Raw genomic sequence first — 12260 nt, 5'->3', positions numbered from 1 at the left:
GGGTAAAATATAGAATGGAGTATTCTGTGGATGGTATGGGTTAAAAAACTAGGCATTTGGGAAAAATAGTTATCCCTACCTCCACATTCTATACATAAGTCAATTCCTAAAGGAACCCTAAATCCATTATAGGAAATCATAGCAAAATGTTTTTCTAGTATTTGGGTGGAGAAGGTCTATCTAAATCTACCATTACTGCCAGAAAGCATTAACAAAAGAGGCCATATAAGAAAAATAACAAGGTACATGGTACAGAAATCACAACTGCCCCCCAGCCACCCAGTTCCCCAACTCTGAGACAGCTGTTTCCAGTTTCTTGGAGACAACATATTAAATAACTATTAAATAATAAATACCAAATATTATTTAGTATTAACTTATTTAGTAATAATAAGTGATATTATTTATTATTAGATATTAAAGACTTCTGTATTACCAAACACCATAAGTAAAAAGTCAGAAAAACATGAAAAAATATTGTAACATATGTGATGGATAAAGAATTGTTTTCCAGGACTTCCCTGGTGGTGTAGTGGTTAAGAATCCGCCTGCCAATGCAGGGAACACGGGTTTGAGCCCCGGTCCGGGAAGATCCCACATGCCGCGGAGCAACTAAGCCCGTGCACCACAACTACTGAGCTTGCGCTCTAGAGCCCGTGAGCCACAACTACTGAAGCCCGTACACCTAGAGCCTGTGCTCCACAACAAGAAGCCACTGCAATGAGAAGCCCATGCACCGCAAAGGAGAGTAGCCCCCGCTCGCCACAACTAGAGAAAGCCCGTGCACAGCAGCAAAGACCCAAAGCAGCCAAAAATAAATAAATTTATATAAAAACATTTAAACCTCTAAAAAAAAAGAATTGTTTTCCATATATAAGATCTTACTAATTAATAAGATAAAAGCCAGCACCTTTTTTTTTTATTTTATTTTTTTGCGGTACGCGGGCCTCTCACTGTTGTGGCCTCTCCCATTGCGGAGCACAGGCTGTGGACGCGCGGGCTCAGTGGCCATGGCTCACGGGCCCAGCCGCTCTGCGGCATGTGGGATCTTCCCAGACCGGGGCACGAACCCGTGTCCCCTGCATCGGCAGGCAGACTCTCAACCACTGCGCCACCAGGGAAGCCCCAAAGCACGTTTTTTATTAGTTAGGACTATTTTCAGCAGCAAGGAACAGAAAACCAATAACCAAAGGTATGCAAATTTAAAAATATTTATATATATTCACCTCTCAGATTTGCAAAGAGTTAAAAGATTCACAATAATACTCAGTATAGGCATTATTATACACTGTTCATGGGCATTCAGTTAAGCCTTTCTGGAGAGCAATCTGGTTAATTATATCAAAATTTTAAATGTGTATATTATTTGATTCATAAATTGGTCACATTTATGCCTTTGACTTGAGGACATAATTGGTCAGATGCACAAAGATATGTATGTATTGAGGAATTGGTTTATAATAGCAAAACATTGTACATAACCTAATGTTCACCAAAGAGAATTGATTAAGTAACTTATTGTATGTACATACGTATAATAGAATTCTGTTGTATTAGTTAGGAGTCTTTCAGCTACAAGTGGAAAAAAGTGGCATAAACTAAAAGGGGATTTACTGTCTCTTGTAATAAGACGTCTTCATATAGAGTGGCTTCAGGATAGTTAAATCTGTAGCTCAGTGGCGTCATGAAGGACCCAGCTTTCTTCTATGTCTGCTTCGTCATCTTCAATATGTCAGCTAATTCCTTCTGATCACAGTCAACAAATATGGGGAATTCCCTGGCAGTCCAGTGGTTAGGACTCGATGCTTTCACTGCCACGTGCCCGGGTTCAATCCCTGGTCGGGGAACTAAGATCCCACAAGCCGCTCAGCACAGCCAAAAAAAAAAAAAAAATGTACTAGGCACTGATTGACTGTAGAAATATTATCATATGAGCAAAAATAGCTACTGCCATCATGCATTCACAGAAAATATACTGTATGTGAAAAAGGTAACAGCACAGTATGTGTTGCATGATACCATTTATGAAAAAGATTCATTTAGGTGCAAACATAATACATAAACTGAGTATGTTTACTGTGTGACGTTCAGCAAGTGCCAGGGCTTTTGCTAAGTATTTTATGTAGATCATTTCATTTCATCCTCACAACAACCTTATAGATTAAATACTATTATTATCCAATTTAATATATGTGAAAATCGAGACTTGTAGAGTCAGAATTTGAACCCATGTTTGTCTTACTCCAAAATCCACACTTTTAACCACTCTGTTAAATAACCTTTTGAAAAGTAAAATGAAAAAAATCTAGAAGGAAATAGATCAAACTTTTAACAGCCATTTTCTTTAGGAACTGATGACTTGAATGCAGTTGACCAGAAGAGCCAGAAAACAGAGGGAGAGAAACAAAGTCAAGGGGTGCCTTGATTGATAGACTGGCAATGGGCAGTGACTGATTGCCTGAAGGTTCTAAAGAAGTTTAAAACAGGATTCAAGGGATAGAGTGGACAACCAGAGCTTGTAATCAGAGAGGAATTCCAGAGGTTGTATAAAATTTTGTAATGCTTTAGGATGGGGCCATGTGTGTATTTTATGGAAGTGAAGTAACAGTCAAGGTCATTGGATTGAAGTAGGGCAAGAAAAATATCATTCATTCAAATATTTATTGATGATTCAAGCCTATATCTATGGTACAGGTTGTGAAAATACTGGTGAACAAGATGAATAAGGTTCTTACTTTCATGGACCTTATATTTAGAGTAGTCAAGAGGCCAGATCATGCAAGGCCTTGTAGCCATGTTAAGAAATGTAAGGTTTGCTTGGATTTTGTTCTAAATGTGATGAGAAACCACTGGTGGGTTTTAAGCAGGTGAATGACTTGGTCTGACTTGCATTTTGAAAAGATCATTCTAGCTGTTATGTTGAGAATGTGTCATGGGAATAAGAGCAGAAGTAGATATTAAGATATTAAGTAGTTCAGCAAAGAGTTGATAGTGGCTTAGACAAACGTGATAGCAATGGAGACGGAGAAAATGGCAGACTTGGATATATTTTGAAGATAGAGCTGATAGGGCTTGATGATTAATTTAATATGGGAGGTGAGGGGAAGTGAGGAATTAAGAATAACTCGAGTTTCTGTGTTGAACAAGGGGGTAGATGGTGGTGTCATTTATAGAGATAAGAAAGACTGGGGTTGAAGGAGCACATTTTGATAAATGTTGATCTCATACTGGATAGGTGAAGCTTGAGGAATTTGTGGATGTGTTTAGTAGGCAAGTTGGTTGTATTGGTACAATGCTCAGTGGGCTGAAGTCCTTCATTTGGGAGTCTTCAATGCAAAGACAATAACTGAAGTCATGAGAGTAGGTAAGATTGTCTAGGGAGAAGAGAGGATGGAGAACGAGGAAAGAATTGGGCCTCCCACAGAACTAAGAACACTGACTTCCTGAGAGGCTTGGTGCAGGCAGAAATCATTCCACCAGCACTATGCCGGCAAAGGTCGTGCATGACTTCCTCAAATGCTATGGATATATTTTAGTCCTCGTCTTTCTGAGCCCATTGCTGCATGGTGATACTATTGTCTACTCCTTCCTGTGACACTGTGCTCTCCAGGTTTTCCATTCTCTCCTTCTGAGTTCCCTTTCCCTAAAGTTTGTTGTTCCCCAGGGAATAATCATCTACTCGTAATTCCCCAGTGGTTATCCATTTTAGTCAGCTGAAAACCAATGGCCTTCAGAAGAACCCTTAAAAGTGAAGTCCATCCCCATCCCATCACCTGTGTAACCTTGTTTCTTACTTCTGACCTGTTGATCATTCTACTCCAGCTGCACAGTTTTCTTTCCTGTTCATCAAACGCACCCAGCACCTTCACACCTCAGGGCCTTTGTACTTGCCCTTCACTCAATCTGGAATTCTCTGCCTTAAGATGTCTGCATGGATTTCTCCCTCACCTCCATCAAGTTCTGAAACCAATGGCTTCCAAAATCTGCAAGCAGCTTCCTGATCCTAGAGAAGATGTGGCTGCAGAAGTTGTCTCAACATAGAGTCTGACTATTTAGTCTCCTTCTGTGTGGAGAATAGAGTGTGGGGCAAAGAGTGGAAGCAGTGAAATCAGCTCTCACAGTAACTCAGGCAACAAATGACGGTGTGACATGTTACATTTCTGATCCTAATAGACTCTCAAATGGAGATATTGGCTACACAGTTGCTTCTAAAGGTCCAGAGTCCATGGGAAAGATACGAGCTGGAGATAGAAATTCAGGACTCCTTGGTAGTTACAGCCATGGAACTGAATGAGGTCACCAAGGGACTTAATATAACTGAAGAAAAGATAATCAAGCCCTGCAGAGTGATAAACTATGTTAAACGCTGTTGCATTGTTGGTCCTTCCTTCCTTCCCTCCCTCTTTCCCCCCCCTTCCTCCCTCCCTCCCTCCCTCATTCACTCATGATTATAAAAGTGACAAAGCTGCACAGAACTCAGCGTACCTGTGCCCAGACTCAGAGTCAAACATCTTCCCCTTTATTACCCTCCCCCAAATATGTGCTATAAACCCCAGGCAGTGTTTATATGCTCCAAGTCATCCTGACACAAAGAGCACACCTTAGGAGGACTTGAAAAGACTGAGGCAATTTAGCCTGGAGAAAAGAAGACTTTCCAGGGAAGACAACAATTGTAATAAGCTACCTGGCCTCTGTCTGAAGAAAACAAAAACTCTAATTCAAAAATATACATGCACCCAGTGTTCACAGCAGCACTATTTACAATAGTCAAACGTGGAAGCAACCTAAAAGTCCATCAACAGATGAATGGATAAAGATGTGGTGCGTGCGTGTGTGTGTGTGTGTGTGTGTGTATAATGGGGTATGTGTGTGTGTGTGTATATATATATATATATATAAAATGTGGTATATATATATAATGGAATATATATGTATATACATAATGTATATATATATGTATATATATAATGGAATATTACTTGGCCGTAAAAAATGAAATATTGTCATTTGCAGGAGCATGGGTGGACCTAGAGATTATCATACTAAGTGAAGTAAGTCAGACAGAGAAAGACAAATATTACATCACCTATATATGGAATCTAAGAAATACAATAAACTGCTGAATATAACAAAGCAGAAGCAGACTCACAGATGTGGAGAACAAACCAGTGGTTAGCAATGAGGACAGGGAAGGGGGAGGGGCAAGATAGAGGTAGAGGATTAAGAGGTACAAACTACTATGTATAAAATAAAGTAGCTACAAGGATATACTGTACAGCACAGGGAATACAGCCAATATTTTGGAATAACTTTAAATGGAGTATAATTTATAAAAATACTGAATCACTATTTTGTACATCTGAAATGAGTATATTGTAAATTAACTATACTTCAATTAAAAAACAAAAAAAATTTTAGGAGCTATTTAATAAAAATGGTTAAGGGCTTCCCGGGTGGCACAGTGGTTAAGAATCCGCCTGCCAGTGCAAGGGACACAGGTTCGAGCCCTGGTCCAGGAAGATCCCACATGCCGCGGAGCAACTAAGCCCGTGCGCCACAACTACTGAGCCTGTGCTCTAGAGCCACGACCCACAACTACTAGGCCCACGTGCCACAACTACTGAAGCCTGTGCGCCTAGAGCCCGTGAGCCACAACTACTGAGCCCACGTGCCACAACTACTGAGCCCGTGAGCCACAACTATTGAAGCCCACGTGCCTAGAGCCCATACTCTGCAACAAGAGAAGCCACCGCAGTGACAAGCCCACGCACCACAACGAAGAGTAGCTCCCGCTCACTGCAACTAGAGAAAGCCTGCGTGCAGCAACGAAGACCCAACGCTGCCAAAAATTTAAAATAATAATAAAAATAAATAAATACATAAATTTAATTTTTAAAATGGTTAAAATTTAAACAAAAAGATCCTTGACTAAAAATTGCAATGATTCAGATTTAGGCTTGACAGAACTGATGTTTCCAAAAGTGGTATGGGATTTCCAGGCATTAGTGAGGTCTCTGTGACTTTCAACATGATGATCATATAACTTTCTGGCTTTAAGATACTGTCGTGCATAGCATATGTCACAGCTAACTGATGTTCTTTGTAGTGGTTGCTACACGAGTGACAGACTCCTCTGGAAACAGCTACAACACACACTTAGAATCTCACAGTCACATAATCAACCATTTTACTAAATACAAGCATATTTTCATTCACATACAGCTAAAGAAAACATCTTTTTCACATTTCATTACAGTGCACAACAAAGTGAAGAAAAGTATACAGTACATTTTATTCTGGAATATGAGACAATCTAATCCAACATGCAGTTGTGGTCTTTGTTACAAGTTAGTTTATCTTGTCTTCACCTATGTAATAAAATAGCTTCTAAAGCTTTATCCTTAATATTGTGTTAACACCTGATTTTTTCACACATTTTCTAAAACCCAGTTATTGCAGTGACAACAGCACTGAATTCTACTAAAATGATTTTTAAAGTTCGAGAACTTGTTTAAGCAATTAAGCTCAGCCACTTCTGCTGGATCTATGCTGAGAGTTTTTAAACCTGCCTAAAAAATGAAAGGAATGGGAAAAGTATACATATGATGTATTTAAGTCAAGAAAACGGTAGAGTTTTGTTTGTACCTTTTTTTTTTGAACTGACAGAATACAGTCAACTCTCATCTATCCACTGGATAATCTTGCTTTCAGAATCTTCTAAACATAATTAAGTATAGTAGTTGATGAAACTTTGTGTTAACCCAATTTACTATCTTTTGTTTGTCTTCTACAACCACAAAGCTGGCAACTTAATTACTCCACCCAAGCCAGGTCATGCTAAACGAAGGAAGAGATGATGATTGGGTCACTTGGGGTTGATGCTGCACGTAGGTCCAAGGTGGTTTGTTTCCATGATTTTCATGATTTGACTTCTTTATTCCGGCTGAAGTAAATCCCCCATATTTCAGATTTGGTTACATCCATCCTGAAGTTCAGTACCATATTTCAAAGCAATTTACCATCCTCAGGCTTTCCTATCACAATGGATATGAGAAAGGCGAGTCTAATCAGAATTATTTTCTTACTGTGAGAAGTATGGCTTTTGCCTAGCTGAACTGGCTACAATTCAAAAACATCATTTAAAGCATCACGTCTCTGCAAGAAGATAATGGAACCTCAAGTCAACCATTCCAAGTTTCTGATGCAGTTAGCTGTCTGTTCACCTGAGAACTGAGAGCTGACTTTCTAGGGTAGACAGGAACCCAGGGTAGGCATAAGGCAAACAAGTGGCCAAGGTCATTGTGAGGTGAGTATTTTATCCCCATCCCACTCCCCATTGCTGTATTTGGTTCCTTTCAATAATACATCCACTGTGTTTTAGTGATAAGAACATTTACAGCCCGAACAGTTCTAACGTGTTTTCACTGTGCAGTTATTCACTTGTGTAAAATCCTCTTGTCAATAATACCTGAATGGGCTTTACCTTCGACTCATGCCCGGGTTCCCTCAGGATTATAGCTGAGTTGTAATCAATAAGGAAACATATCCTAACATGTAGAGAATATTTATTTACAGTCATGTCTCTTCCAAGGCAAACAATAACAGTTTATTCATCTGACAGCAGGATGATGCAGTGAAACAAGAACCAGGGGTCAAGTGACTCTCCTGCCCCTCAGTTAATTTTTTCGTAAACTGGGGAAGAAACCCTAACGGCTTGTTACGATGATCAAATAAGTAAGTCAACGAACTGTAACGTGTCTGTAAGGCTTACAGCACCTCCTGTTGAGCAGGTGTTTACCTTCAGATTGCAGTCGCCGATGCAGTGAACCCCAGGCGTGGTCAGAGGGGAAAGAGGGCATTGGAGTTACAGTATTTCTCTCTTCTACTTACACGATAATTTGCGTGGGACAATTTCTTACACACAGCTGGTTATTCTTTCACAAGGCTGTACATGTTTTCAAGTGTGACAGTAACAGTGTGTAAATAGCCTCCCTTTTTCACATTCACACCATTTTCACTAGAACTCCAGGCCTTGAAAGGGTCTTAGTAAAAGGCTGGTCCACACCCCTCATTTTACAGATGAGCTGTTTAGAAGCTAATTGGTACCTTTTAACCAAACCCAGCACATATGTTTAGTGCAGGATATTCTCACTGATTAAGCGGATCTCATGCTCTTTTTTAGGTTGGCTAATTGTTCCCAATGTGATACTTTTCTCCCCTTTACGTATTTCTTTATGATCGTGACCTATGAATGAGCTGAAATACCAAGAAATAGTTGTCCTGACTGTGGGTGTACTTTTCTGGGGCCTAGCTCCCCAGACCTCAGCTCCTTGACATGCGGTCCACAAAGGGCACACAGAGCGGCCACTGCCCAGCATGGACCACAAAAAAGTGCCAGTCCCAGCACCCAGGCTCCCCAACCCACCCACCCGCCCGCCCGCCCATCACCTGTCCAAGGGCCCCTTGGGGAGGACGCTCACTTGGGATCCAATATGGAGGTTAAGTTCTCTTCAGTCACACGATGATTCTATTCATTTAGATCACTTTTAAGTTCAGGTGGGAGAGCATGTTTTGGAGACAAAAGGGCTGACTAGCACAAACATCTTCTCTCTGATTTGACAACCTCTTCTGAAGAGTGAACCACGTTTGGTACAAATCCACTCTTCACCCCTTCCCAGCCCTCCTGGATGGTAATATCCCCCCTTTTAACCAGCTCGTATATGTCTCTTGTCAGGTCTGTGAAGGCTTTCTCCACATTAATGGCATCTCGGGCTGACGTTTCAATGTACTTCATGCCGTATGCAGCAGCCAGTTTCTCTGCCTCGTGGCGAGTCACTTGCCTCTGTGTATCCAGGTCACACTTGTGACCCACGAGAACAAATACAATTTGGTAGGGCTGAACGTGTACTTTGGTCTCTTCTAACCACTCATGGACATTCTGGAAGGACCTGCGGTTGGTAATGTCAAATAAGAGCAGACCACCTACTGAGTTCCTGTAGTAGGCACGAGTGATGGATCTGCAACACAAGAAAGAAGCAAAGAATGAAGGCCACGCCCAAACTCCCGCACTTCAACGAACTCAGTGTATTCTGTTGTCTCTGGTTAGTGACACAGTCCTTTGGTGAAAATTGTTTTCTTTTTTAGACAAAGCAATACAAATGTCATTCCATAATAATAATGATATATGAATTCTCAATTGAACAAAACTTTGAGATGGAATCTTCTAGAAACGAACGCTCATGGACATACAGGCATTTTCCCTCGATTTAGGCAAGAGCCACAGTTAACTCTCCACGCCCACATCTGAATAGCTGAATGAGACTTCCTCTTCTGTTCAGTGGGATGCTTAAGTAACAGGTTATCATGAGGCAAATGAAATAATGGATGTTAAAGTATTCTGTGACCTGGAGAACTCATTACAAATTATAGTAGTTGGAAAAGGATTTTCTAAAAAATAAGAGTGAATTTACGATAGCTGACAGAAAATGCTTATAAGTATATAGGTATATTACAATATACTCCATTTTTTCCCATTTATCATTACCACGTTTGTCTATTATTATATTTTTATTTTAATCTAACAGGGGTCCTCAATCTCTTCTGTGAGGAGGAGCATAATTTTGTTTTTTATTTTCCAGGCCATGTGGGAATAGGAAAAAGAGGGATGGTCTGCAAAGGCCTTGAGCCAAGTGTCTGCTGGCCCCACTTCCTGACACATTTTGAAGAGACTCACTCGGGAGCCACAAGCTGGGAAAAACTGCCCAAATAGCCAAAGCTTCCCCTTAAAATAATATGATTTATTTAAAGCATTGTAGAATGCTTTAGAATGCTTCTAAAACCTATTATCCATTTTCTTTACTTCTTAAGCAGAAGAAACCGCATGCATTTTCGCTTCTTGATTTGAGGAGCTTCATTTTCAATACGCATTATGGTACTTCTCTCAGAGTATATTAGACATTGTAGAACTACTTGCTGGTACAATCACTTGCTTTAGACTACTGTGCTTTTGTTTTTTTTACTACTGTGCTTTTTGATCTATGTTTATTTTTAGTTTTTCTGTCTCCTTGGATGAAGATAAACAATGAGGGACTCAATAGCTTAAGGCTTAGGACAAATGGCCCAGTGGTAACAGAATAAACAATTTCCAGGGAATTAAAGTCCAAGCTAGAGGATGGTAAGGACAAAGCTTACAAATTGAGTTTGCCTCCAGAAGCAGGCAAATCAGCCACAAGGACTGAAAGCATTTCTAATTCCCTTATGTTTGAAGATTCATGGAGAATGGTGGGTGTACCAGAAAATTCAACGTGAACAAAGATCGTGATTCGTGAACGGCTTGGTTCAAGAAATCAATAGGCAAGCTGTAGTCAAAACTCTAAAATACATTATTACATTAATGTTTTGTGACTATTTAGAAAGTAGCAAAGCCCTTTCTTTATAAATACAACACAAGGCTACATAAAAATTAAAACCTCACATACATCAAAAAATGTTCTTAAAGAAAGTTAAAAGACAAATGAAAAACTGGGAAAATAGTTTACAATATCCATGACAGAAAAGGATAAATGTTCTTAATATATAAAGAGCTGTTAGAAATCACTATCACCCAATAAATAATAATCAGTGGATGGATAGGAAAAGGATGTTCATACAGAACGAAATTCCAATAAGCATAAAAGATACCTTTCTTCTATTATAATATGAGAAATGCAATCACAAGTTCAAAGTGAACCTGAACAAGGATATTTGAAATTTTCTCTTCTCCCCACCCCTCTTCAACCACCTAAGCAGCATCTTCTATGCCTGATTAGTGTTCGATAGCTAAATGAAGAAACGATCCTAAACATGAGCTATTGAGCCCTCTTGATCTAGTTCCTGCTGCTCGGCATGACTGTAGCTCAAAGTTTTCTGTGTACACTGCTCTCTCTCACTTCTGTCTTCATACACGCTGCTTCCTTGCCCTGGGCTTTTCCTGTTTTGCTTGGGTATCACACTCATCAGGCCTCATCTTCTCCACTTAGCCTTCCCTCATCTGTGTTCATACATATAATTACAAACGATACATACTACAAGGGCCACCAAAGGGTTGTAAGAGAAAATTAAACCTGTTCATTGAGTACTCAATATGTGCTAAGCGTTCTGGTAGGCAGTGGCATACAAATATGAACAAGGCACTTTTTTGTGTAATTGCTGGTCTATTTTGCCCCCAGTATGCTAGCACAGACATTCTAAGAGGGAAATGCCTATGTCTGTTTTGTTTACATGGCATCCCCTTGCAGGAGTTTCCTCAGGCTGTTTTCCCAGAAACAGTGCAGTGTCTGGCATATAGTGGCTGATCATTCAATGTCTGCTGGTTGCAAGAAGGCATCAATCATCAGTGTCTATTTCATAGATATATATATATATTTCTATATAGTATCTATGTTTATATCTATATCTAGCTATCTTTCTCTCTATCTCTACATCATCTATCTATATCTGTCAGTTACATTAGGATGACCTGGGAACATTTTCGAAATGTAGTATAGGGACTGAAATTGATGAATTACAGTGATCAACTCCCTCTAGTTTATTAGCCACCAAGGGGCAGGTTGGTGCAGTTGTGGTGCGAGCAGTATGTATCATTGGCTGGCCTTCCCAGCCAGGGTGCATCTTTCCCTGCACTGAACTCCCAGCTACCTGAAGGTGGGCTTGAGCAGAAACTCTCAGACCCTCGCTACCTTCCCTAAGGGCGGCGACCAGGACCAGGAAGTCCTCTTTCCCCAGGGACGGTGCAAGCCCCAAAGACCCTCCCACTGCTCGCGGGCCCGGGCTGCGCTCCCACCTGAACCTCTCTTGACCCGCGGTATCCCAGATCTGGAGCTTGATGCGTTTTCCTGGCTCGATCTCCACCAGACGGGAGAAAAAATCCACCCCCACCGTGGGGTCCGAAACCTGGGCAAAGCGGCCCTCGGTGAAGCGGCGGATCAGACAGGACTTGCCCACCGTGGAATCCCCGATGACAATGAGCCGGAACTGGTACAGCCAGATGGCCTCCATGGCCGGGGCTCGGCAGGTCTCCTTGGCCCAGGCCGTGGGCGGCGAGATGGGGGCGCCCGGCCGAGACCTCAGAGAGCGCGACTCGGTCCTGATCTAGATCGGCCACGAGCGCATCGTTGGCCTGGCAGCCTGAGGCGAGGTAGGCCCAGGCGCAGGGAGAGAGGAGGGATGGACGCTGCGCTCGCAGAGGTGATGAAATGGCAGCAGCATCAGCACCACGCACT

The 12260-nt window shown here is 41.2% G+C and overlaps 1 protein-coding gene across 1 annotated transcript; it reads right to left on the bottom strand.

Annotated features, from left to right (window-relative positions):
• Window positions 1–8442: 8442 nt before the first annotated feature.
• On the bottom strand, window positions 8443–12260 carry RAB39B (RAB39B, member RAS oncogene family). The gene is made up of 2 exons (XM_004319872.4): window positions 11822–12260; window positions 8443–9017 (listed from the first exon to the last, which is right to left on the bottom strand). Exons 1-2 carry the CDS (start codon window positions 12034–12036, stop codon window positions 8591–8593), a joined length of 642 nt encoding a protein of 213 aa, XP_004319920.1. The 5' UTR covers window positions 12037–12260; the 3' UTR covers window positions 8443–8590.

The sequence above is a fragment of the Tursiops truncatus genome, chromosome X (genome assembly GCF_011762595.2).
Source record: "Tursiops truncatus isolate mTurTru1 chromosome X, mTurTru1.mat.Y, whole genome shotgun sequence".
Lineage (NCBI taxonomy): Eukaryota > Metazoa > Chordata > Mammalia > Artiodactyla > Delphinidae > Tursiops > Tursiops truncatus.
This window is presented reverse-complemented; position numbering and strand designations above follow the sequence as displayed.

Excerpts from the sequence above, each read along its gene's own strand:
- RAB39B (XM_004319872.4), bottom strand. The coding sequence starts at position 12,036 with ATGGAGGCCATCTGGCTGTACCAGTTCCGGCTCATTGTCATCGGGGAT. Across the intron at positions 9,018-11,821 it reads GCGGGTCAAGAGAGGTTCAG|ATCCATCACTCGTGCCTACT; the intron begins GTGGGAGCGCAG and ends CTTGTGTTGCAG.